Source organism: Xiphophorus hellerii, chromosome 10 (assembly GCF_003331165.1).
Source record: "Xiphophorus hellerii strain 12219 chromosome 10, Xiphophorus_hellerii-4.1, whole genome shotgun sequence".
Lineage (NCBI taxonomy): Eukaryota > Metazoa > Chordata > Actinopteri > Cyprinodontiformes > Poeciliidae > Xiphophorus > Xiphophorus hellerii.
This window is the reverse complement of record NC_045681.1, coordinates 22,814,532-22,841,363: the sequence shown is the minus strand read 5'-3', so window position 1 is coordinate 22,841,363 and position 26,832 is coordinate 22,814,532. Positions and strand designations below refer to the sequence as shown.

The 26,832-nt window shown below is 40.0% G+C and overlaps 3 protein-coding genes across 3 annotated transcripts; 1 reads left to right on the top strand and 2 right to left on the bottom strand.

The window, feature by feature from the left end:
• Positions 1–40: 40 nt before the first annotated feature.
• On the bottom strand, positions 41–10,198 carry csdc2a (cold shock domain containing C2, RNA binding a). Its single transcript, XM_032573701.1, has 4 exons — positions 9,965–10,198; positions 4,535–4,864; positions 4,287–4,409; positions 41–3,266 (listed from the first exon to the last, which is right to left on the bottom strand). Exons 2-4 carry the CDS (start codon positions 4,720–4,722, stop codon positions 3,104–3,106), a joined length of 474 nt encoding a protein of 157 aa, XP_032429592.1. The 5' UTR covers positions 4,723–4,864; positions 9,965–10,198; the 3' UTR covers positions 41–3,103.
• A 1,358-nt stretch (positions 10,199–11,556) lies between these two features.
• On the bottom strand, positions 11,557–23,118 carry aco2 (aconitase 2, mitochondrial). Its single transcript, XM_032573695.1, has 17 exons — positions 23,002–23,118; positions 21,054–21,196; positions 20,712–20,970; positions 19,577–19,669; positions 18,695–18,853; positions 18,105–18,255; positions 17,914–18,018; positions 17,714–17,805; positions 16,987–17,092; positions 16,746–16,903; positions 16,570–16,643; positions 15,566–15,677; positions 15,202–15,480; positions 14,929–15,120; positions 14,037–14,169; positions 13,437–13,558; positions 11,557–13,335 (listed from the first exon to the last, which is right to left on the bottom strand). The coding sequence occupies exons 1-17, from the start codon at positions 23,035–23,037 to the stop codon at positions 13,201–13,203; spliced, it is 2,349 nt and encodes a 782-aa protein (XP_032429586.1). The 5' UTR covers positions 23,038–23,118; the 3' UTR covers positions 11,557–13,200.
• A 1,224-nt stretch (positions 23,119–24,342) lies between these two features.
• On the top strand, positions 24,343–26,059 carry phf5a (PHD finger protein 5A). Its single transcript, XM_032573703.1, has 4 exons — positions 24,343–24,490; positions 24,800–24,823; positions 25,636–25,802; positions 25,888–26,059. Exons 1-4 carry the CDS (start codon positions 24,439–24,441, stop codon positions 25,975–25,977), a joined length of 333 nt encoding a protein of 110 aa, XP_032429594.1. The 5' UTR covers positions 24,343–24,438; the 3' UTR covers positions 25,978–26,059.
• The last annotated feature ends 773 nt before the right edge of the window (positions 26,060–26,832 follow it).

Genomic DNA, 26,832 nt, shown 5'->3' with positions numbered 1-26,832 from the left:
CGCTGACAGAGTACCTGGAAATATTGCTCAAACACACTTCTGTGTATGCAGCTGTAAGCTTTATTTAACGTTTAAACAAGAAACGACAAATATCACAGTGATCTGACAAAAAAAATTAAAACAAATAAAAGTGCTCCAAAAACACAATCAGACTTGTTTCTCTCCACAGTACAGACATCCAACAGATAAAGAGTGCAACTGTAATACTAGATCACTCTAAAAGTGAGAACTCCAGGAAGGATGAGAGATGAGACAACAGCTCCCTCTACAGGCGTCGCCTGGGTTACTGCATGACGAAACTGAATTAGCACATTCTCAACTAAACATACAACTCGTAAAGAACTTGGCGAAAGTCACCATCTTGGACATCATTCAGTTATTAAAAGTTAGGCAAAGATAAAGTAGAAATTAGAAAATTGTGTTGAGGTTTTTTTCTCTCTTTTTTTTAAGATAACATGACAGTAGGAAGGAGATTTTAGCAGGGAAGGATCATCAGAGTGAGATGAGCAGCGTTTAAACAGCTTAAAATTACACAAAGACATAGAAATACAGTGTTTAATTGCTAAACCAATTTTTTTCATAGTTACAAATGAAAATAAATAAGTACATAAATAAATATTTTTTTTCCTTACATCTGGAAGCTTCACCTGTGTTTTTATTGTCTGTTTCACAGTCTTTATATGACATAAGAAACTTCCAAAAAAAAAAAAACAGACAAGAAAAAAATCTGGTGTTTATTATTTTAAGGTACAAATTAAAAATGTGTCTATTTTTTTATTGTAACAATTAGAAAACGTAAGATGTACGTAATGCTGTAACAATGTCAGGAAATCAAAATTTATTAAAATTTTTTTTATTAAAACCAGAACAGCTGTTTTCTTTCAGCAACAATGTGTCAGAACTAGTTCAGCAATTTATGAAATATGCTTATTTGCCGACTTGGCAAGAACTAAACAAAAATAGCTGCTTTTTCATTTTATATACGCTACATAAAGCAGCTAATTAACTTAGCAACACTACGCTGTTTGCTTTGTCAATTAAATATCAAACACTATGCTCAGTTTGAGATTCCAAATGATATCTAAAAATACTATGTTTACATGTGGTAGATGATCAAAAAAGACTTCTTTTCCTATTTGCTGTAGAACATGTGTAAATCGCTGGCTGCAGTTAGCTTAGCTTAGCATTATCTTCTAACAATAAAAGATTCAATGCTATGGTCAGTTTCTGGTTCAAAATGATACTGAGTTCTATGTGTTAATGTGTCTGATGTTCACAATACGCAACGGTTTGCTGTTGGTCATAAAATACTCTGACTTCAGCTGCTAAACTTAGCTTAGCTGTTTTCTTCTACCAAGTTGAAAAAAATTACAATAAGACCTTTTTCTGCTTTATGATGACATTTTGTTTGTTTTTATTGAATGTGCCTAATGTTCAGAAAAGGCAAATATTTTCCATTTGAACTTTATATTGACTTTTATTTTTTTCCAGCTAGCTAGCTTAGCTTAATGTCTTATTTTATCGATTAAAGATGAGACATTAAGCTAAGTTTCTGGTATTATTAATTCAAAATAATATTTTTAGAGTTTTAAATGTTATGTTAAACTAAGCTAACTAGCCATGGGCAGCTTAAACTAGACATAGTTAGCTTAAACTAGCCATAGGCAGCTTAGTAACTCACAGGTGTCAAACTCCAGGCCTGGAGGGCCACTGCCCTGCAACTTTTAGATGTGCCTCTGCTGCACCACACCTGAATAGAATAATTAGGTCATTAAGGCTCTGCAGAACTGATCTACACAAGAAGGAGGTAATGAAACCATTTCATTCCAGTGTTTTGTACCTGTGGCACATCTAAAAACTGCAGGACAGCGGCCCTCGAGGACTGGAGTTTGACACCCCTATAGCTGCTACAAAGCGACCTAGCAGCTAAGATAACTTCCTCCAACAAAACCGTATGTTTCTTCAAAATCTCAAACTATTTCTTTTCAGTTCACTTTCAGGTTGTGAGCAATGGTTTGCAATGTGCTGACTTGAAACTTTGTATTTCTTCCTTACATTCCCTAAATAGCTGCATCACTGCTCAATCCTTCACTTCATCTCCTACCCTTACCCAGGACCTGTTACCGTCGCCATGTTCCTCCCTCAAACCTAAACCCTCTGGCCTTGTTTTCCAGTGGCAGGCTAACAACATTATACCATCTCTACCACAGAAAACGTGTGACCGTCATAGGACCTGGCTACAATGAAACTGGACCTACACCCTTATCTACTAACAGAAAGTGCTACAATACTGAAAGAACTTTTCCTAAACTGTCAAGCTCGACCCAGCTGCTGAGGCCAAAACGTCTTTAGAACAAACAGGATGTCTGTGAAACCAAACTGCTTGTGTGAGTGCACTCGGTTGGTGGTTTACCGGCATAAAGAACAACCTTGAAAAGGTTTTGACTTATGAATATGTTCTTGTAATGTTAGAAGAAAAAAAAAAGCATCTGTGAAAACAACTAGTTTTTTCTCCCTACAACATGCAGTCTGTAAACTGAAAAAACAGAAGGGTAAATATATTGTGTGTGTTTAATTTATTTTTTTAGATTTGCCAGCACAGTGTGCGCCAGTTTCCAGCATGAAAGTAAAAGAAAATAGCTCTAGCAAGCTGGTCCCTTGAATTTGTAAGTCACATGGTTCCCACTGGCAGTCAATGAGCCAAAACCGTTTCCCGTTTGATCTGAGCTCGTTTTGGCCTCTTTCACACGTCCCAAATAAACCGAGACACCACATCCTCAAAACCAACTCACACACGTCCTATCGAGGTGAAATGAGTAACGTTTGCGGCGTTACTTTCCGAACTCGAGGCTTTGACGTAAAAGACGTAAATCCTACAGACGACCCCATAAACCTTCACTAGAAAAACATTCAGATACATTCAATGCTTAACTTCAAGCCTAACGGCGCACTTTGCCCTCCGTACCAAAACATCTGTGGCCCCGCTTGTGCCTCTCAGAAAGCTCAGATTGCCCTATCTGCCACACCACAAAAACATAAAGCCTAAAATTAAAAAAACCCTAATCCTCCGTTACGTTCTCGCCGTGACGCCCGAAGCGCTCGTCTAGGAGCTGATGATCTGACCCGACCAGGTCTCGTGCTTGGTGCCCGGGTTCAGGTGGGTGATGACCACTTCCACAGCCTGGACTTTCTGGTTCTTGGGCGGGATCGGACACACCTTGTATGTGACCTCGTCTCCTTCCATAGGCACGTACTCCCCGTCAATGCTGTCCAGAGGGGAGAAATTACGATAAAATAAGACCTGCATAAAAGTCAAAGGCACAGCTTGAATAGACCTTTTCACCTGAGAATGGATCTGAAGCTGTGCTATTACAAATTAGAGTACATTCCCAAGCTCACTTTGAGAGACCTGTTACTCTTAAATTATATATAATGTTGCTTATTCTCATCTCCCACCAAGTTGATCAGGTCTGTTCATTTTAAAAGCAAAAATATTTACAATACTTAGTTTTGAGTAGAGCTGAAACGATTCCTCGAGTGATTCGAGTACCTTGATTATTAAAATTCCTCGAGGAAAATTTATCTGCCTCGAAGCCTCGTTAAATTATGTTTCATTATTTAGCGCGCCGTGTTCCGGCCGGGTCATTATTTTTGGTGGGCAGCGCAGTCACTTCCGCCTATGAGTTGTTGCTAAGTGCTAGCAACATGACGCTGAATTGCCTGGCGTTTTCAGAGGTTTTGGGGAGAAATAAGCATTCTTAAATTGTGTGGGGCGATGTTTGGAGTACGACAGTTTTTCAGCTCTCGGGACCGCGTCCTCAGTGTTTTGGAGCGAACGGTAGGAAGAGCGCTGCGGGTGTACGAGAGAGAGAAAGAGAGAGGAGAGAGAGAGATCTGATTACGCGATTAATCGTAAAAATATTCTATAGAGTACTCGATTACTAAATTTTTTTTTTTACAACAGCCCTAGTTTTGAGCACAATGGTAATGGAAAGCAGCTACTGGAATCACAGAAAAAGTACAGCGCACAATATTTCCCCAAAGTCCGTTGAAAACCATGAAAGTAAATAGGTGACAAAGATAGATTAATTCTCTGAATTTTACATTTTCTTGTAAAATTCAAGAAAAGGAATTTCCAGTATTATGAAGCAACTGGAATGTTACCGCAAGGAAAATGACAATCTAGCGCTGAGAAACGAGGACACGAAGCGACGGCCACTAGCTCTAGAGGAGTCAGCAGAGATTGCTTAAAGTGAAGGATGGTGTGCTTGGTGAGGAAGACTCACTCAGAAATGTGAACGAAGATGTCCTCTCCTCCATGCGTAGGACGGATGAATCCATGACCCTGAGATCTGGAAAAGTTTTTACACACGCCCTTAAATACAGGACCTGATCTGGCTCGTACTGTCCTGCAGAGAGAGAAAGACGCAGACATGGACAGGCTGATTTAATACGATGGTCGTTTGAAGCTCTTCCTTAAGAGAACCAAGAGAAAAACACAAAAGACAAACTCGTGCACTGTGTTTTTACTCACGCTGAGTATGTGCGTGTGCGTTTTGTTGGCAGTGGGCTGGGTAGCTCTCCAGGCTGAGGTGGTTTCCTCTCCCTCTCCCAAACACGGCTGCCTTCCCTCAGGAAAGGAAAAGAAAGCTGCAGGGGAGTGCGGGGGGACGTCAAAGGCAGCTGGGGGTCTGTCGGCAATGACGGGTCGGTGCCCGACATCTTGGCTTGGCTTAGGGTTTCCGTAGCACACAAAGAAGAAAGTGGTGGAGGGTCACACCTCCCGCATGGCACGAGGGTTTCTGACGGGGAGAGGAAGCCCAGAGAGGAGCTCTTCAAGGTGGACGGATGAAGCTACGACACCCTGGAGCGGAGAAGACAAAAATAAATGGTGGAACGTTTGTTGAGAAGTCAGGCAGCGTGAAAAGGGTTCAATGAGACCGAGGTCAGGAATGCAGGACATTCTTTCCTCTCTGCTCCAAATTCTGGACATAGTCTGACAAACCCTGCTCTGTGGAACAGAGAGTTTGGTCACTTTACATTGAGATGCCACCCCCAACATCATGCTGCCTCCACCAAAGGTTTGGCGATGACAAAACCAGTGACATCACAAACCAACATTAACAAGAAACCCTGTTGAGGCCCCTCATGTACATGTGATTTGTCTGTAGGACCTAAAGGGTTTTGAAGGATGACGTTGATTTTTCTGAGTTGTTTTAGAATTGTATAGTCTGCCTGTAGTTTTATAAACGGCACCGAAGGAAGTGAATGAAGGCGTTCTCTCCGTGTTGGACAAATATTGAATTAACATTTAGAGCCATCTTGTTTGGATCGGTTCTTCTCCCTTTACGGCGGAGGATGGTTGATTACAGCGCAGGTCATTTCCAATAAGCTTCGTAGCGTTGAACTGGAACGGCACACGCGTACGTCAAGGGCAAACGTTAGCAATTGGGTGACATTTAGAACCTCAAGGAAGCCTACAGAAAGCAATCATTTTTCAATAGCGGAGGGTCCAGACCGTCTGAACGAACCGAAGCGTAGAGCAAGGTATGTACAATGTATTTTTTGATCAATTAGTACCTGGACAGGAAGAAAGGCATGAAATAAGATTACTTTTTTGCTTCATATTCTGATTTAGCTCTCAGTTATCAATCCACATTGGTGAATGGAAATGAAATCAGTTATGAGGACTTTGAGCTTTGCTCGCTCTTTTAAACATACTAGTATCATGTCTGAAGTTCTCAGCCCACTATTTGAGACCAGAAGAGACACACTGCTGCTGTTATGAAATGAGTCATCATCGTTTGGCATGAATCAGACATGTGGATAATAGCACATGAAAAAGTTTTATCATTAGGCACTGTCATGAATCAAGTAAAAGTAGTACAACTTCCAGCAAAAAGAAATTCAAAAAAGATCATCCTTTTTGCAGCTTATCTTTTTTTGTCTTTTTCAGTTTTTATTTTCCCCAATCTGTCATCATAAAGCGTAAATCACCACTAAATAGTTTTAAAGTTGTGTTTCCTGTAGGGGTGTGACTGCACATTTTGGCATCGATCCAATAACAAGTAACTACAGGGCCAATACTGATACCGATACTTTTTTTTGTAGTCAAAGTTTGACATATCATCAAACTTCTGACCTTTTGTAGTTTTTCCTTTTAATTACTTGGTGCCACATTAACGTGACAAACAGTAACAATAGAAAAAAGTTTGTGTGCATTGTTTTTCTGCAAAAAATACATTCGAGAGCAAATCAAACCAAAGTCATCTTTGATGTAGAGTTGAGAGAAACAAAAAATATTGATCTTACCACGCTAGTATCAATCCGATACCGATACTGACTTGGTATCGATATTATTGATCTTTTGGATTGATGCCTCTGGCTGGTTTGTGGAAATAAAGCCAAGTCTGTCATAGCTTGTGGCAGCTAAAAAGACCCCGATATGAAATATAATGTGAAAACAATCCCCTTCAGGATCCTCTGATCGGACATTATTAGATAAAAAGTATTACTTCCACAACACTAACATTAATTGCGGTTTATTCAAAGATGAGCTGCTCATTGGATCGTTTCATAACAGCCGTCCCTGAGCACAAATGAGCTCAGTCACCCACTTGACACAAACCAAATTATCCCGTCACAACAGGGAGAATTGATCTGTATCGTTAGTCGGCTCATTATTATGACAATCTGTGCACACACTGATAACTGCAGGGCATCGTCGAACAAAGGTTCAGCGCTCACACCGAAACCTTGTTTGTAATGAAAACACAGCTGCGGGTGGAAGAGTCTCCAGCTTCATCAGAGGCCGTATACAGGCAGGCTGAAAGCCTGAGAAAGACTCATGAGGTAAGTGTGTGTGTGTGTGTGTGTGTGTGTGTGAGTGATTCCCGAAGGCTCCAAGCAGCACACTTTGTGCCTCTTCCCATCAGTCTATATATAGTTCAGTGTGGTTGGATTGGGGCCATTACTGAGGTGGACTAGAATGTCCAGGCAGGAGACCTGAAGTTTTACTCCCACATTCCTTAGATTAGAAATGAAGTGTTTCAGCTTCAAATCTGAGGTAGATTACGAGATATCTGAGCAAAATAACTGATGTTGTGTTTCATGAAAGACACGTGTTTGAGCAGAGGATTTGCAGATTTCTTCTGCCTCGTTTTCCCTTTTTAAATTTAAGTATTTTTGGCTCATCGAACACAATTCGGTATCTATAATGGCTTCTTGGGAGGGTCGTTGTAGGAGTAAAAACTCTGAAGTTTGGAAATTAATCTCATACATTTTCTAGAAAAAAAAAATTTGGAAATTACTGAGCTCCAAACGTCAAATTTCTTTCAATTTTTGAAATTTAGGAAATTTTGAAAAAGTAAAAGAAAAAACAAGTGGACCTTTGAAACTCAGAAATGTAACTTTTTCTAGAAAAATATTGAGGTTTGTCTAAAATTTTCTACGCTTTTCAAGCAAATTTTTGACATTGTAAACCTTTTAGATTGAACGTTTCAAGCAGAAATGTACTCCTCCTTTTCTTTCTTCTATCTGCAATGGTCCTAATATACCAGAGGAAGAAAAACAATTTTAAAGTGATCATTTTTATTTCATCTTTAAGGAAAGGAGTCAGCTGAAGTATAAAACTAACTAAGCATATTTGCATTGCCTTGTTTAACAGATAAAACCTAATTAGCCGTACACACACATGCATGTACATACGGTTCATTTTGTCCTTTTTTTTGTTTCCCCTAAACTTGATATTTATGCTCATTATCTATAACCTGTGTTTGAAACTAAAGTCAGACTTCTTTCGTTGCCACAAAATTCTGGTCAATAAAGCGAGAAAAAAGTAGTTATTCCAAAATATGTCAATAACAATATATGCAGTAATAGACACGTGATCAATAATAATATATTCATCAATTTCACTGAACGCTGATTCAGAACTGCACAGCATTGTGGGGGATGTAGGCAGAGGAAAGACTTTAGCCTCTCAACCTCTAGCGGCCAGCCAAGCAAGGTGGGCGGCATCCAAATTCTTTAATCATTTTCTACATATTTATTTTAAAATAATAATAGTTAGCAGAGACTTTGTCAAGTTGGCGGTAGGGATGGATCGGATTTCTTTCTGCTCCTCTTGCTCCCATGCTCAGCCACTTATGTGTGTGTCTGTGCATTAGTGTCAAAATGCCAAGAAATAAATGTCATCAACAATCCTACAGCCATGAAAAAAAAAATAGAAACCATTTTAGCTGCAGCAAGGTAATGGCTTTGTGAGCTTTAACTTGAAATTTAAAAAAAGAAATGACAGTGTTGATTAGTGTTGATTTCAGCAATTCCAGTTGTTTTCTACGAAAAACTGTCAGAGCCCATTTAAAGCTCAATCTGCTCTGATTGGTTTAGAATGTGAGGACATGATCTTATCTTGCACTTTGTACAAGATTTGTGCACAATTAATACATTTCTAAACTAATAGCAAAAGCCTTTGTGAAGTTTTAATATCCATAAAGGTTTTAGGTCCGCCCTGTCACAATTTAGTTCCCCGGTTTTTCAGGAAAGAAGGTGAGATTTCTATGGCTGGATGTTTTGTACTGACCATCTGCCCATTTGTACCAACCAAAGATTATTTTAGAAACTCAAAACCGGGGGTCTCTAGAGTAATTTTGAGTTATGGTTCATGTCTGAAACAGCTCTTTAGTTTTAACTTTAAGAGCCCTTTAATTGACAGACTGCTGCGTCCTAAACGGACAAAGACGCGTCATCACAGATCCTTCCTCCCAGCTGCTGCTAGACTTTATAACCATCACTGCTCCAAGCAAAATCAAACACAATAATTGTTTACATTCTTGCTGTTGTTTGCAGTATTTCCATTTTTTGTAAATAGTCTGTTGTTGTTTTTATGCACAAATATACAAGCACATTTTGTACATTTCTTTAAGATCACGCTCCTCAGTTTAACATTTATTTTAATCTCTAGCATTCTGGTTGTTGTTTTTTTTTTAATAACATGGTGTTATTTTATTGTGCTGTAAATTTCCCCTTACTGTTCATTTTTGTTCTGTTTTTTTTATATATGTCTTAACCTTTGTGTGAATTTGTATGCTTCTATTTGTCTTTCACTTTACTGCCGAGGCACCTGGACGTTCCGCACTGAGAGACAGTAAAGAATATTTCTATGTTTTGTTTTGGGGGGGTTTCTGCTCCAGTCCGTGTAAATTAAAGATGGCTGACGTTTGCAGGTGGTGCAGATGCAGTGATGGAGAACACGTACTGGAGTCACAGAGGAAAGGACGGATCTGAGGACGGCTGGAGGAAGTCGGACAATAAATAATTCACAAACTTGACTGGCTGAGTTAGCCCACTTGTAAGACTGCCAGCAGGCCAGGAGTTGGACTTTAACGAGTCTGCAGTGAATGTTTCACACTTCTCGCTAAAACACGTCATTAAAAGGGGTTTCATTTGCAGATTTTAGTACTGAAGGGGGAAAAAAGAGGGCCAAACGCACCACCCAAGTGGAACCAGGACACAGTGGCCATCTGCATCAGTATGAGGGACACGTCAACTCCTCTAAACACACACACACACACACACACACACACTCTCTCTCTGTCTTTAAACTTTAAATTGTGCCGTTTTAAGGGACAAGTGGCCCGTTTTGTGGTCTAATCTGACGGAGATTGAGATTAGCAGGGACTAAATGATTTAATAGGCAACACCAGCCCTTCAGGCGGACTGTTTCCAGAACATTCTCTCACTGTGGAAGCGGGAGACAAGAAGGGAAGAGGATGCCTGTGGACGAAAACCTCATTTCTGCCGTAAAAGGACCTTCTCTCACGTGGAACAAATATCACTATTTGTATTGTCATGTCGGAATTTTAACCAGCTGCCATCATGTTCAGACAAGTGACCGGTTGAAAGGATAAAGAACAAACAAAACATGGGGAGGGGGGAGAAAGACAGATGAACGATTACTCACCGTTAAAAACGTCGCGCGGACGTCAAAAAGGTTTCTTCTTCTTCTTCTTAAATAAGGCAGTTATGTAACTAGATCCGGCGAAAAGGTGCGGGAACATGAGCTGAATGAGTGCGGGGATTTTGGTATGGATGCCTCTGACACACACACTCACACCCACACACACACTCTCACACACACACACGGAGAGAGAAAGGCAGCGAATGAAAGAGGAGGCAGCAGAGACGGGGCGTGGGGAGGGGAGGGGGAGCTCCAAACAACAGCCGGCTTCACGATACCACAGTCAATTCTTTGTTGTCAGAATGGATGGAAACAATCAGCAACACTGTTTACGACATGACTGCTTCATGTGATCATATGTGTCTTAATATTTAACTCTTTTAAAAAAAAAAAAGAATCACAGCTGTTTGGTACGACGGCGCAGGTATTATGGCCACTGTAGATGGAGGGGAAAAAAGGAGTACATTTCCGCCAAAGAACTCCGATATTTTTAGATTAGTCTCAGAAATTTGAAGCAAAAAAAAAAAAAACAACAGACATTTCTGAGCTTAAAAATACCAAAATTTGCTAAGAAAAGCTTCAGAATTTTTTTTCTAAAATAAATTCGAAAAAAAAAAAAACAACAAAAAAACCTTGGAGATTTACGTTTGAAAAGAAAAGGTTTCAGACGTGCATTGTTTACGTGTATGCACGTTTTTTCTCTTTTCCTACCGATTGCTTCTTTTCTTGTTTTTAATAACCTGTTTGAAACAAATGAATGAATGACAATGAAAATTCATAAAAGAAAATCGACATTTGGACATTTTTTGAGTTTGAAAAAGTCGAAAATGTTCCGAGTTTTGAATCACTTCTTTCCATGGCGTTATTTATTTTATTTTTTTTACAGAGATATCAATCTCATTTTCATCTCGGGCCATCAAGATCATAAATGTCATCAAAGAGCTGGTTGTGGCGAAACGTATTGATAAGACAACAAACTGTTAAAAAATTATGTTAAACAGCTGCAGGTGCATTCGATGCAGCTTTTTAAAGTTAAGTAATATTTAACATTTCACGCTGGTGTAATTTGAAAGTATCCAGATATGTAACCACACAGTCTTTATCTTGAGGTTCTATGTAAGCACACTTCTAGAGAAAACGGGCCACATTATGGGAGGCCAACAGTAGTTTTGGCCTTTTTTTTTTAGTTCATCATCTGAAAATTAAAAGAGAATCACTATTTAGATGCAGAGACCAGAATTGACCCGAGTCCAAATTGCTCAAAGAAATTATACATGCACGCTGGGAAATATTGATTTATGATCCTGAATCCAGATTACCAAGATAATCATGCAGAATCATTTGAATTTACTGGTTCCTGGTTAGACCTTCCTCTTGATCCATTTCTACAATTTCAATATGGAGAAGTTCTTGAGACCGTGCGACTGCGAGCTGTGTACACGTTTGAGTTTGCTGTGTAAGAAAAAAAAAAAGTCAGCAGGAGCAATGCACTTTCTGTACTTTGCTGTGCTGGAGAAAAACAAAACTTCTTACATTTTTGTCAGATTATATAGATTTTTGACACTGTTCAACAAACAGCCACAATACCAGCTGAAGAAATGATATCAGTGAGTTTTTATTTTACAATCTGCTGAAATTTCTGTAATACAGAAAAAGATCATCTGGGAGCAAAACAAACACAGAACTGCACACAGAGTCGGGCACTTTACATGGAGTGGTTACAAGGAAGAGCTTTCGTCTGAATGGCAGAATAAATCAAAAAATTTGATTTTTTTTTTTTTTTCTGATTTGACTGACTGACCCCCAACATTCCCCAAATTTACGTTTTGCTGGGAATTATCCTTATATATAAACAAAAGAACAAGAACAGTTTTATGAGTTTCTTAAAATTCTCATTGCTCAAAAAACATCTGTTAAATTATTTCAGCGGGGCTAAATAAAAAAAAACATATCTATATATATATGAAAGCTGCACATAAAGAGACCACCGAAAAATACAAGCTGCAAGGTTACCCTGTGAGTGAAATGACGACGGCCTGGAGCTGCTGCAGAAAAATTATTATAAATACATAACAGCAGAAGAGAAAACATCATGCGCTTGACCTCATTAGAAGTGATCATGAGAGCAGTGGAAGCATCGGGGAAGAGTTACAACAGTTTGACAGCGTATTAAAGCAAATGAAGTGCTGCTGTGCTGTGTTGAAAACCAACTCTAACACATAAATATAAAAACGACCCCTACTGGTCTAACTCTGTTAGATATACAGCAATCTGACGCTCAGTACGTCTCACGAGTCATCTTTATGTTCCTTTCATATACATACAACAGGTCCGCCTGCTGCAGCTACGATGTTCTGCAGTACCGCCTTTGGGCCACCAGAGGGCAGAAAAACGAGCATTAGTGTAAGAGTTTATTTTAGGTCCGTGTGATGTAACACAGGTTTGTACCGAACACGTAGCAGGACATTGAAGGACAAAAGAAAAACGAAACTTTCTCGAGCGCACCGGATACTATCTCATGCACACCAATTAATGTCTCATTATCGCCAGATAATATGTGGCACACGTGACATGGCGTGTCGCGCGAACCGCATACTATCTCGTGAGAAGCAGATAATATTTGGTGCGCACGAGATGGTATGCTGTGAATACTTGACAGCGTCTCGAGCGCAGGAGATGCCATCTGTTGCGCACGAGAAAGTATCTGGTCTCGGACGAGAAAGTTTATTTTTTTCCTTTAACGTTCTGCTACGTTTCCGTAGGTTTGCTAACCGAGTCCATAAATAGAAGAAACCATTGTAAAGATGAGCCCAAAAGCAGCAGAGTGACTGTGTTCAGCTGACCGAGCAGCTGCTCAACATTGTGCTAACTTGTTTGCACAACTGCAATAGCGACCAGGGGTCAGCGTTTACTATGTCCCGGGTCAGGTCACAGCTTATTGTGTCAAGAGTGTGTGAGGGTCTATAACCTTGTACTTTCTGCTCGATAAACACACAGTAGCCTCGCATCATTTCAAAAATATGCTTAATGTTGATGAATGAGGATTAAAAGATAAAAATTACAGGACCAAGTTCAACTGTTCCATCAAAAATCATTAGCTTGACATTTAAAAGCATTCCTGCTTGGTTGGGTAACTGTACTTCAGTGAAAGCTGCAAGCTAATCCTGATGATGAAACAGTTATTTGACATTCTGTTTCCTCCCTTAAGCTGTACCACCATGTTTCCCTCCCTCCACGGCTCAGTGCTGCAGCTCCTTCATCCTGTTCAGGGCCGAGCCCGCCTGGAACCACTCGATCTGGGTCTCGTTGAAGCTGTGGTTGAGCTCCAGCGTCTCCTGGCTGCCGTCACTGTGCGTCACGACCGCTGTCAGGGGCTGAGAACGATGAGACGCGAGAAAAGACCCTCAGAGGAGATGTTTCTTTATAATCTATTTCTGAACAGCTAAAGTACAGTATATCGGATGTTAGATCTTACCTTTCCTGGTGCAAAGGATTTCAGTCCCTTGATGGAGATCTTGTCGTCGGGGCGGATTTTGTCGTAGTCGGATGGGTTGCTAAAGGTGAGAGGAAGCAGGCCCTGCTTCTTCAGGTTTGTTTCTGAGACATGGAGAATAAACTGTTCAGTTCAGATGAAAATCAACCAGACTAAATGACACAATTTTAATGTTCTTCACTTTATTCAATGCTGCCATTCTCCATTTATGTCATTTGTAATTACTGCTGCCACCAACTTCCTGTTTTCTTTTTTCATAGAATCTACACTTAACCATTTGCTTTTTTGCACTTGCTACATGCTTGCTAACAAGAACAGATAGCCGTGACTTGATGGAGTTGACTGATTTTTATAAAGGCAACATTTTACCAATTGGCAAATACATCATCCAACTGTATTTGTGTTACATTATATGTCATGTATTATATGATTATATTTTATGTAGGATTCTATATTTGATAGAAATTAAACTCCTTTGTGTTGTTAAAGGACACTTGTTAAAAAATTGGGCTATTTAAATAAACCTGACCCAGCTGGCTTCATGTTCATATAGCTATTTGCAGCATGAACTGTGTGGCTCACCGTGGATTCTGGCAAAGCTCTTGACAATAATGGCTCTTCCACCCAGATGCCTGGGCTCCAGAGCTGCATGTTCTCTGCTGGAGCCCTCGCCGTAGTTATCATCTCCAACCACGACCCACGACACGCCGTTGGCCTGCAGAGGAGAAGCAATAAAAACAGAATTTCACTGACTTTCAATTTGAGATTTTACAGCTTATTATGAAAGACAAATGCTTTTGAAACCAGCATAGAAATTCTATAGGAATGAACTGTAATTTTTTAAATAACATTTTAAAGATTATTACATAAAGGGGTGAATCGTTTTGCAATTTCCTGGCCGATCACCAGACTTTAAAGAGCCTGACCTGCTGATTCCCATTTTGGCCAATGCAATTTTCTTTGTTTAGAAAGTTGCTAAATGTAGCTACAAATTTGCTAATGGGCTCGACACGTGGAGTGACGAACGACTCAAGGTGAACCCAACACATGGGACGTGATAGCGATAACAGCAATAGTGATAGCAGTGTTAGCAACGGAAACAAAAGTTGAACGTTTTTCAACTTTTCTAGTGTTGCTACGTGTGCACGCCTACATGTTCTGGCTTGGTTCTATACGATATGAATGGTGAGGGAGTGATGTTGCCTCCTGTGTGTCGAAAACGTTAAGTTGGAAAAAGTCGGGTAATTTGCTGTAAACTGGTGGGAGTCTACCAGTCTGCCCTTTCTCATGCCAAAGTAACAGGAGGCAGCAGATTTTTTTTCAGACCTTTGCAGAGGTAGATAAGATCAGGTTCACATGTAAGTAATTATCGGTTTATCACAAATCATCAAAAATTAAGGAAATGGATGTGTATTAATCAGCTGGCTGATCAATCGGTGAAAACCTATTGAACAGTCACATCTTGAACTCTCACCTTGTAGTGTCGTGCCACATCAGGGACTCCTCCGTACTCTCCCGTCAGGTGGTTCTTGAGCTTATTGATGCCGTCGTTCTCGCTGTTGACGGCACCGATCAGCATGTTGTTGGAGATGTTATCCAGGTGGCCGCGGAACTTCAGCCAGGGGCCTGCGGCGCTGATGTGGTCTGTGGTGCATTTCCCCTTCACCTACAGAGAGAGATGGGTGAGAGTTACCCTCCGACGCCAGCAGCCGTGAGAGCGTTCCCATCTAGACTGGCATGCGCCCACCTTGATGAGGACCACCATGTTTTCCAGATCATTTCCGCTCCACTTGTCAAAAGGCTCCAGCAGCTGCAGCCGGTTACTCTGAGGACTGACGTCCACCGTGAGGCTGGTGCCGTCGCTGGGAGGGTGCTGATAGGTATCCTGCCCTGGGTCGAAGTCCCTGGCCGGTAATTCGTCTCCGGTGGGGGGCACCAGCTTGAACTTCTCTCCCGTGGGGGTTGTGAGGTAATCTGTCTCTGGGTTGAAGTCCAGCGTCCCAGCGATGGCGAGGGCAGTGACGATCTGAGGGAGGTAGGCAGGAGGAAGGACGGTAGGTACGGAATGGGAACCTGTGTGTGCTGGGAGGTGTGGACCGGTCTGGGTTTACCTCAGGAGAGGTGACAAACGCATGAGTTGCAGGGTTGGCGTCATTCCTGGCGGTGAAGTTCCTGTTGAAGGACGTAACGATGGTGTTCTTTTCTCCCTTCTTCACATCCCGCCTGCACATAAACAAATATACAGAATATCAATACAAACTTTGATCAAGCTGATTTATTACAACAGGAAGTGACAACAGAACCAAACCCTTACGATGATTTTATGTAATAGACCAGGGGTCAACAATTTTAATAGCCATGTTTGCCTTCAGTCCAGCTGAACAGCATTTGTTTAGCAACATGACTCACTGAGACAAATAGCTCATTTTTAATAATACCTACTATGGAAAATTTGTTCAGATTTTTTATTTTTACTTTCAGGTCTCATTAATTTCGTTTTGGGGTTTAACACATTTCCTTCAATGAGATGTTCAATTTTTGTAACCTCTAGGACCTTGGTACAAAAACACACCCTTACTAATAAAAACTTCACTAAACAGGGCAGTGTTATGTATTTTCAGCCACATATTATCATTTTATATGTGGCTGAAGGTAACTAGATTACCTTCAGTTGTATTAGATCATGGTAATAAGCTAATAAAAAGTCAGTTTGACCTAAATATGCAACTTCAGTAAAAAAAAAAAAAGAATATTCCTAACACTATTAACATTATTCTTTGGGAAGATGCTCTGCATATATTGTATAAAAACACCTATGAAAAACTTCTAAAGCTAGCATTCTTAGCATAATTACCTTTATATTTTAAAATATTGATAAATTCTTCAGCAGATTGGGAAAACTTGTGAAGGGCCACACCAGAGGGCCTAAAGAGCTCTATGTGGCTCTGGAGCCGCAGACCCCTGTGATAGACCAACCCAAAGTAGCACAGAGTTGGACGGTACATGTCTAAAAGACCCAACAGCTTTTTCTTTTTCAATATTCAGTGTTAAAAATCTTTTTTTTTCATAAGCATGAAAAAAAACCATCACCTGATGTCAACTTAAAACTAATTACCTGTCCCACTGTCCAATGCAGGGTCCACATGCATTGGCAAGAACTACACCTCCAACATCGCTGAGGATCTTTGACTAAAAGATAACAAAACACAAAACAACAACAACAAAGAATAGTGATAATTTTACCACTTCAGAACGAGAGGTTATGTGCAGTCTGTTTGAGCCAGCATTTACATATCCGTCTCTTTCGATGGTGGCCCGGATCTGCTCGGAGCCAGGGGTGACGGTGAACTGAGCTTTGCACTTCAGGCCTTTGTCCAGGGCCTGCTTGGCCAGGGAGGCGGCCCGGCCCATGTCCTCGTAGCTGGAGTTGGTGCAGCTGCCGATCAGACCTTTAAAGCAAAGCAGAGAAGAAATCCTCAACAAAAGTCAAGCCTGGATACAAGAAGAGCAGCACATCTCCGTCTGTCCTCACCGACTTTGACCTCCAGCGGCCAGCCGTTCTTCTTGGCCACGGCGCCGACCTCGGAGACGGGGTGCGCCAGGTCAGGGGTGAACGGTCCGTTGATGTGAGGCCTGAGCTGGAAAGAAGCGGCAAGAAAACACACAAGTTAGGAAGAACTTGTGTAACAACAAAAGGAAAGGACTGCAGGTGAGAAAGCATCATTTTATTATTAAACTGAACACATGAGATACCAGGCCTTCAGTCTATAACTATGTTTCATTATGCAGCAGAACTGCTTGTTTTCAAAGTGGAAAATGGATGAAGTTTAAAACCAGAAGTTTGTGTTTAATGTGGATTTCTTCTCCCGCCATTATTTAGCTAAATATCTGATGTATTCCTGTCGCAGTAAGCAATGAATGAATTAATTGGATAAAAAAAAAATAAACAGAACTCAATAGTTTCCATTTACCTGATTTATTGTTTTCCTCTTTCTCTCTTTCTACCAAAAACTGGAGGATAAAAGCCTTTTTTTTGAAGGACAGTTTTGTTCTCAGAGACTTTATAATTCTTTTTATTTGTTGTTTTATTTATTTTGAATATGTAAAATGTCTTCCAGTTCCAGTGTTAGATATTTATTAGAGTTCAATTTTTAATTCCCAGCTCAATTTAAGAATCAGGTTGGCAGCAAAAACTATTTATTTTTTCCACATATATACGGTAAATAAATAAATTCAGACAGTAAGAAGTTAAGACCTACCTCGTCCAAATTGAGTTCGATGATCTGGTCGTACTCGCAGCCTTCATCTGGTACCAACAAGTCCTTGTACTGATCAGCCACAGCAGCGATCTCTGAGCGAAAACACACACATTTGATCGTCGCTCTGCAGATTCAGTGACGGATCACACTCTCTCTCTTTTATTACAGTTATATCATAAAGACACAAACTGTAAGCCCACCTCCTCGGCCGGTTTTCTCCAGGTAGGTCCTCATGCGGTGGTTGTATGGAAACACGGAGGTTGTTGCTCCAATTTCTGCTCCCATGTTGCAAATGGTGGCCATTCCTAAACAAGACCAGCAGAAGATTCTGCAGTTGTGCTTTCTGAGTCATAATGTTCAGAGGTTTAGACGATTTCTTCATTGTGCTGACCAGTGCAGGAAATGGAGTCGACTCCCGGTCCGTGGTACTCCACGATGGCGCCGGTGCCTCCCTTGACTGTCAGGATGCCCGCCACCTTCAGGATGACGTCTTTGGGAGACGTCCAGCCGGACAGGGTGCCGGTCAGCCGCACGCCGATCACCTGGAAGGGTGAAAACGGAGGAATGCATTAAAATAAGAAGAGACGAAAATCACAACAACTACCTGTAAGGAATCCATCCATCCATTTTCTAACACCCTTATGCCCCAAAGGTCGGGAGGGGTGCTGGTGCTTATCTCCAGCTGTTAAGGGGCGAGAGGCGGGGTCACCCTGGACAGGTCGCCAGTCCATCGCAGGGAAACACAGAGACAGGCAGGACAAACAACCATGCACACACTAAGGAGAATTTAGAGAAACCAATTAACCTAACAGTCATGTTTTTGGACTGTGGGAGGAAGCCAGAGTACCCGGAGAGAACCCACTATGCACAGGGAGAACATGCAGAAAGACCCTGAGCGGGGAATCGAACCCAGGACCTTCTTGCTGCAAGGCTAGCTGTAAGGAATGAGAAAGAAGAAAAAAAAAAAGGAATCGGCCCAACCTTGGGACATTTGAGTTCCCAGGGGATTCCAGCCATGACGTCTACAGCATCGGCTCCGCCCACTCCGATGCAGATGGCGCCAAGCCCGCCACCGTTTGGCGTGTGGGAGTCTGTGCCGATAAGCATCACTCCTGGGTAGGCGTAGTTCTCCAGGATGATCTGTGGAGATGCAGATCGTCTTGTTGGGGGAAATTAACACTGCAACTAATGCTTATTTTAGCAATCGATTATTCTATAAATTATTCTGACAATTAATCAATTAGTTGGATGAAAAAATTTTGAAATACATTGAGAGATGCAAATAAATTGATTTTTTTTTTTTTTTTTTTTTTAAATAAGAAAATTAGCTTTCTATTGCCTGAAATGCAATAACCCAGCATTCCTTAAGTGAACACTGGATCATTTGAAGCAAAGGCTGCTAAAACAATCCTTCTAACATCAACATGTCAGAGGCTCAGCTCTGGCTGCTGGACCCAACATCAATAGTGTAAGGCTGATCTGGTGATTATTTTTTGGATTAACCGATTAATAACTGAAGAATAAAAGGTGCTTAATATTAAGATTTTTTTTTTAACAGAATTTTAACCAGGTGAAACTAAAACTATCCAACAAATTTACATGGAAAGGTTTTTTTTTTTAAATCTGAAATGCAAATTGTAAAGAACTGTGTTGTTTCTTCACTGAATGTTTTTTTTTAGACTGTATCGCCAAGTTAATTATTAATTGATGACTAAATTAATGGACAAGTATTTCAATAATCGATTCATCACAACTAATTTCAGTCCCTACGGAAATATAGAGTTACATCTGTAGTAGATTGAACCACCGTCATACTTAGAGCAGATTGGTTGCAATCTGCTCAAAGTTCCTGTTTCACTGTACCTGATGGATGATTCCGGAGCCAGGTTTCCAAAAGCCCACTCCATATTTTGCTCCAGCGCTGGACAGGAAGTTGTAGACTTCGTGGTTCACTTCCTATGGGAACAAACAGACCCGTGGCTCAATTGTGGGTTACAAATTACAAGCAAGGCTGGATTGACAAAGATGGGGGCCCCTTGGCTGGAAACCATTTTGGTGCCTCGTCCACTAAGAAGTTGTTTGGCAAACATAAATTACAGTATGTTAATATGTAGTCCTATACATAAACACAGTACAAACTAATGATGGTAGGTTTAATGCATCTCTTGGCCAGCAGCTACATGTTGGGGGATATGGGCTTAAAGTGTATCACAATATTTTGTGTAACTATTTTGAGAACAAAAAATATTTGCTACTTCTTTTTTTAGGTAACTTTATGGCTCTCACTAGATGGCACAGCAATCACAAACCACAAACTCAAATACTGCTCTTGAAATACATTGTAACACGTTTCTCTAGGACACCAGTCACATAAAGAAGTATGATTTGCATCAATAAGCTGCACGTAGTAACTGCATTTATTCATATTTTCAAATTAACTGAGAATCCCAACAATATGGACCATATTGTTGGGATTGAAAATATGAATAAATGCAGTAACTGCATTTATTCATATTTTCAAATTAACTGAGAATCCCAACAATATGGACCATTTGGGGCCTTTAAAACATCATTAATTGGAATTAATTGTGACAACAATAAATGAAACTTCTTATCACAATATTAATAATACAATAAATGCCCATCCCTAACTTGAACACCGTTTATAAAAATAAAAATCCCAAAATATCATTACAGCTCACCTGATATGGGTCTATGACTCTTATATGAACTACATTTGCAAAACATGCATTTATTACAATAAACAAATACATAATTAAAAGATAAAAATTAGTGGACATCCCCCACTCAAAAAAAAAAAAAGTTTTTTGCCCTGGGCTACTTCCTCTGTAAACCCTTTCTAAAATCTGGCCCAGTTCACAAGACCTGGCAAAAGATATTACAGTGATAGACTAACACAAATAATCCACAGCAGAACAAGCAGAACTTCCTGTTTCGATCGTCGCGGTTTCACATCCTCCACTAGATGCTTCCTCACCTTTGCCCTGGCCAAATCCTTGACTCCGCCGATCTGGGCCTCGATCAGGTGATCGCAGTGGATGGTGGAGGGCACGGCCACCCTCGGCAGGCCGCTGCTGATGAACTGCAGCATGGCCATCTGGGCCGTGGCGTCCTGCATGGCCACGCGGTCGGGACGCAGCCGCAGGTAGGTGCGACCGCGGTCGATCTCCTGGTGGTGGGGGTCGTCCAGGTGGCCGTACACGATCTTCTCTGACAGAGTGAGAGGACGGCTGAGCCTGCAGACAGAGAACACTTTGAGGAATATACATCAACACAGATGAGGCAGAGCTGGAGGAAACCCAGAGCAATAGGCACTGACCTTTTTCGGACAATTTCAACGTTGCTATGGAGCTTGTCATAGTTGATAAAGGAAGTGGGCTCAAAGCGGCTCATGGCCACTTTGGCCTTGGCTCTGTAAGCGGCCGATACATGTAGGCGCCGTGCACCATGACCCAGGACCAGCTGGAGAGACACACACACACACACATCGCAAACATCAAAAGATGAGTCCAAACACACAGCTGGAAATCTATTGAGGTCGCCACTAACAAACGATTTGTTATTATGGCTCTCAACTTTAGCTGATAATACTGATATTAAGTATCACCTGTTACTGATCCAATACAGAAAAACAGTGCAGAATTGACTAAAAAATATGGATATATTTTCTAAACATGGACATAAATGTACTTAATTACAAATTTATTTGATCACTTCAATACACCAACAGCTTGGTCAAACATGTAATAACCGCACAACTTTTATTTGTTTAGTCAGTGCAACTAGGAGTCAACAGCCAATGACAAAAAAAAAAATGAAGAAACTGAAACTGACTAAAACAACAGGTTTTGGTCAAACATGTAAAAAATAAATAAATAAACTGCAGCGAACCTTCTTTCAAATGGTTCAGAAAGTGCAATTAGGAATTCTAAATATTATGTAAAATAAATAATAAAGCATGATGTCAGTCAGTGCACAAAGCATAGAGTTGGACTGAATAGATCTGTCCTTAGAATTGTTTTCAATGCTGGGACCGATGCAGATATCACTGCTTCTTTAATAAAAACCTAAGGTGTTGATATGACACCAGATCAATAATTAAAAGATTTCAATCCAGAAATGTCAGCTGACTGAAAAGTATGTCCAGTACATGTACTCTGTATTGGGTTGGGCTCCTTTTGCACGATTACTGCGTCAATGTGGCGTGACATGGAGGCCGTCAGCCTGATTTTCAGGACTTTGGTGAAAATCGACAGTCCAGTTTTCTTCCTACTTGGGTTAGGAGTGGCTTCAGCACAAGAAATGTGACAGTCGTGGTCTATGTGTGGCGCTGCCGGTCAACAGGAATTCTTAAATTAACTTTACCCAACAATCTTCCGACATCCTTTTTATCGCTTGCATAATTTTTTTTTCTTCCACTTAACTTTCCATCAATAAGCTAGAGCTCAGCCAGCTTCTTTAGCAACAACCTTTCATGTTAAAAACTGTCTGCTGAACCGGCTTCTGTCCAGCAGTATTTCAAATGATTGCGTAGCCCATAACATGTTCATAACATGACATTTCTGTCTAACAATAGTAATTATTTTTATTAGTCATAAATTATATTGTATTTTGGAGTTTTCATTCAACATCGAGTGGGGTCGTAATAATATACTCGTGTGCAAAGATCCAACTGTTTGTTTTTTTGTACGTCAAATTTAAGGAGGTATTTCCTGATTGCTTGTGTTCTTTGATTTATGGGTTTTTGGTTACCTGAGCAGAATATTCAGTAGAAAATCAACTGCTTGCAGCACAGAAATCTGGAGCCTTTTAAAGGCAAAATAAACAGAAGACACTCCGCTAACTTCAAATAAAGCAAAAAGATTTGAGTAACCATTTTTGAAAACCACAGCTTGTGTGTTTAAAGGACCCACTGTGAGGTCTAACCTTGCTGTTAACCTTGCTAGTCGCGACCAAACCCGAGCGTTAGAACCAAAGCAACCGTAGCCGTTTGAAGGCTTTGGGTCTCTACGATACCATCTGATAATAATAGTGAATGACAGTGATTTGCGGAGTCGGTTAGTTTTGAAGCAGCTGTCGTCAGCTAGATAACGTTCAGAGAGGCTCGGGACACGATGACCTGAGCAGCTTCTTCGCTCCCAGCCACACTTCTCTGACCTCCAGCGGGCTCGCTAACGCCTTCGACCAGGTTTACCCGCTCGGAGACAACAGCTGACCCCGCTCTGCTGTCGGCGGAGGGGATTTAAGCTGAGTTTCGAGAGTCTTACCTGGAGCCGGGCCACAGTCAGACAGTAGGTTGCCATTTTGTTCACTGACAAAGATGTGAGGGTCGAGTGTGACGTCACGCGATTGTAAAGTCTTTTCTTCTTCTTTTGTGGTTGGGCGGAGTTGGCGCTTTCAATGTGCCGCCAACTAGTGGAGAAAGTCAATTACTACAAATTAGTAGTAGTGGACTTCATGAAGCAAAATCCTTAACTGTACCTACATAGTGGTGGGGAGTGTAGCCAAATTTTGTATTCTAGTACGAGTAGCACTTCTACAACATATTTTTACTCAAGTAAAAGTAAAAAGAAGTAGCTTTCCAAGAAATTACTCAAGTATTTGATAAAATAAAATAATATAATATGATTTAATATTTTAAAATGATTTCATCACACATAAAACATAAGGTTATGTGCAAATTCTGACATTTTAAAGACAAATATAAATAAAAACTACAAAAAATAAATTCAAATTCAGGCAGAAAAACACTTTTTCATATCAGTTTTTTGATAATCAAAATTTACATGCAAGTAGTGTGTATATTATAACTGGGTAACATACTTCCAAGGACAATATGTAGTGTTTGCTGTATTTTAGAAATGGTAAAAAAAGGGTAAAACAGGCTCAGCAGATAGAAAATAACATAAGAACTACAAAGCTGGTGAGCTTGCTCTCTTTTCATTGAAGTTATTTGTATTGGATAGAGTATGCGAACATTTTACTCAACTAAGACTTATAATATTACTTGAGTAATATTATTAAAGTAAAAGATAAAAAGTAAAAGGCACAGTGCAGTAAATCTACTCCTAAAAGTATTTTTCCCCAAAAAAGTTATTCAAGTAAATGTAAGTGAGTAAATGTACCTAGTTCCTACCCTCATTTGAGTGTAACTGACACTACCATAGGTCAAACTTGTTTTTCATCAATAATAATATTATTCATACCCTGTTTCAACAAAATATTATTTCTGTACATTCAGCTGCTTTCTATTGGGAAAACGTTTATTTGGTCAAATTTCATGTTCACGGGTCTAAGTTTTCATCATCTTAACCTTTTTTTCTAACCTTTTTTTAAATCAAATTATATTATATACTATTTCTAAAAGTACAAACAAAAAAACCTGGAAATACATAGGAATGCTGTAGGTCAACGAATATATTTCATTTATCATTGTGTCCACCTTTTATTTAATGTATTTATTGCAGAAACCCGGTATTTTTGTGGATATTGCTCTTACTTAACATTCATTCACGTGACTATTTAACTTCTTGTGTCATTTTATTATTTGGACAAATAATGATGTACTGATTTAATTTCTAGCAATGATTGCCAAAGTTGTATTTCCTCATTGGAGCCGCTAGGTGGCGGTAATGTGGTAACAGAAACGCAGGACTCGGGTGAAAGGTTGAAGTTGAAACACACTCGGTGGACGTTAGCCTAAAATGGCCAAGCATCATCCAGATTTGATTTTTTGTCGAAAACAAGCCGGTGTCGGTAGGTCTGACTTAGTTCGTTTATAAATAACATACCAAGCAGCTCTACATCACCAGAGGCCTATCTCTATGACACTCTTACACTAGATAGCATTAGCCGCTAAGCTAACTGTTTTAGCATGGATTTCAATGAAAATGTTAGCCGTGATGTTAGCCTTTAGGTTTCTTCGTGCACTTTTTCTCCCCTGACACACTATCAATTACTTTTATTATGGTTTGTTTAACGAGCAAAAAATAATGCAATTATGAAATGTGAGTTTTAATAAATGTTGTAGTTTGACTGACTAGCCTCTTTGTTTCAATCCCGCAGCTATCGGGAGACTTTGCGAGAAATGTAAGTGTTGTCATCTACACTTAGCTAACACACCAACAACCCTGTTTCAGGAATTGTAACGAATATCTACTGTAGCTGGTTTCACTGCAGTACTACTTTGATTTCTTGGTTAAATGTACAAATTAAATATGGAGTCGCCTGTAAGCTACTGTTTAGCAGAATCATTTTGTTGGAGGGGAAACATAAGAACAGATTCAGGCGGAGTGTGTTGAGTTAGTTATATTTACCTAATAAAACAAAGGCCAAAAAACTCATTCTCTGTTCAACATTGTAGCTTTGTAAACTATATATCTTTTAAAAAATAAAATAACGTAGTTATAGAATGACACGTGTATTAAAAAATCTAATTGTGTGTGTTCCCCAACTACAATTTAAAAACCGACAGAAATTTGTCCTGCCAGCACCGGTGGTTGAAACACATGGAGACATTTTGTTTGTTATTAGAGCAGAATTACGACAAACCATTTAAAATTTCATATTGGAATATGTTTGATGTAATAGAAAACGTTCATCTTTTAATTACCATGCTTTTTGCATTCTCAATTTCATAGTATTTATTTGGTGACTTTTACTCAAAAGCAGTCTTGCCACTACCACTGTAGAAATATCTTCCTTAAAATGACCATGAATCTTAAATTTGTACCTTACGTTTTACTTTTGGGCATAACTGGAGTGAGTATTTTGAGGAAAAACTGGCATTCTGACATGAGAAACGTCTAGGAACAACATGAAGTGTAAACTACAGTTAAAAGTTCCCCTTTCTGTCCCTTCCCTGTTCTTCACCTGGCTCGCTCTTTTCCTGTTTTTTTCAGGTGATGGGAAGTGTGTGATCTGCGATTCCTATGTGAGGCCGTGCACGCTTGTGCGCATTTGTGACGAGTGTAACTACGGCTCCTACCAGGGCCGCTGCGTGATCTGCGGAGGCCCTGGCGTGTCTGACGCTTACTACTGCAAAGAGTGCACCATCCAGGAGAAAGACGTGAGTCTCCTCTACTGTGATTTCTGTCTGCTGTGTGCTTCTCCAAACTCTTCCTAAACTTTTTGTTTTTTGATTCTGTGTGCAGCGAGATGGCTGTCCTAAGATTGTGAACTTGGGCAGCTCTAAAACAGATCTGTTTTATGAAAGGAAGAAGTACGGCTTCAAGAAGAGGTGAAGAAACCGAAGTCTGGGCTTTTAGTTTTGCAGTTTTTCTAAAGAAACATTGTTTTTCCTAAATAAAGCTTTTCTTTTCTGTTTCTGTGCATTTTATTTATTTTTGCTTGTGTGTTTGTGCCTGTAGAAGTCCCTTCCCAAACTTAGTCTAAAATTCAAGACTGATTTTCAGACTGCTGAATACCTTCTTCAATATGCTACATGTTCAAAATCTTTCAGAAACATGAGTTATTTCAAAGCCACAGAATTAATATATCCAGAATATAGCAGAGACTAGGGACCCAGGATATATCGGCATTAACATCGGTGGCAGCCGATGTTTATTTCCTTCTTGTGTTCCTGAAGGGGGAGGGGCATGGTCATGTGACCGTGATGGTGATGCAGCAGAGTATTGTGGAGTGTTTAACTGAAGCAGAGAAGCAATGTGTTTTTTCAGGATTGTTGGGAAAGATGTACATCTGTAAACATTGGTTATCAGCAGAAGTAAAATTGGATACCTATCGAATCAAATTGTCACACTGGCTCATCCCTAGTAAAGACAAACAATAGTAGTGGCTTTAAATTACATTGGAGTGATTATTAAAGGTTAAACTGATTATACAAAGATCATAATACTTGTGTAGATAATTTATTGGCAACCCTGCTAAAGATATGGTTAAAATAAAATTAAAATCACTCTGTTACTATAGTAACATTTTTTCATGCTGGAAAAGCAGCACTACTTCTCTAAAATTAATCTTAGTTTTGCCTTGTGTTACAATTCCAGTTTCAAACATTTCAGGTCAGATGAATTCATGATATGAATAATATGAGCAAAACTAACACTGGAACACAAGCCATGTTCTGGAGTGGAACC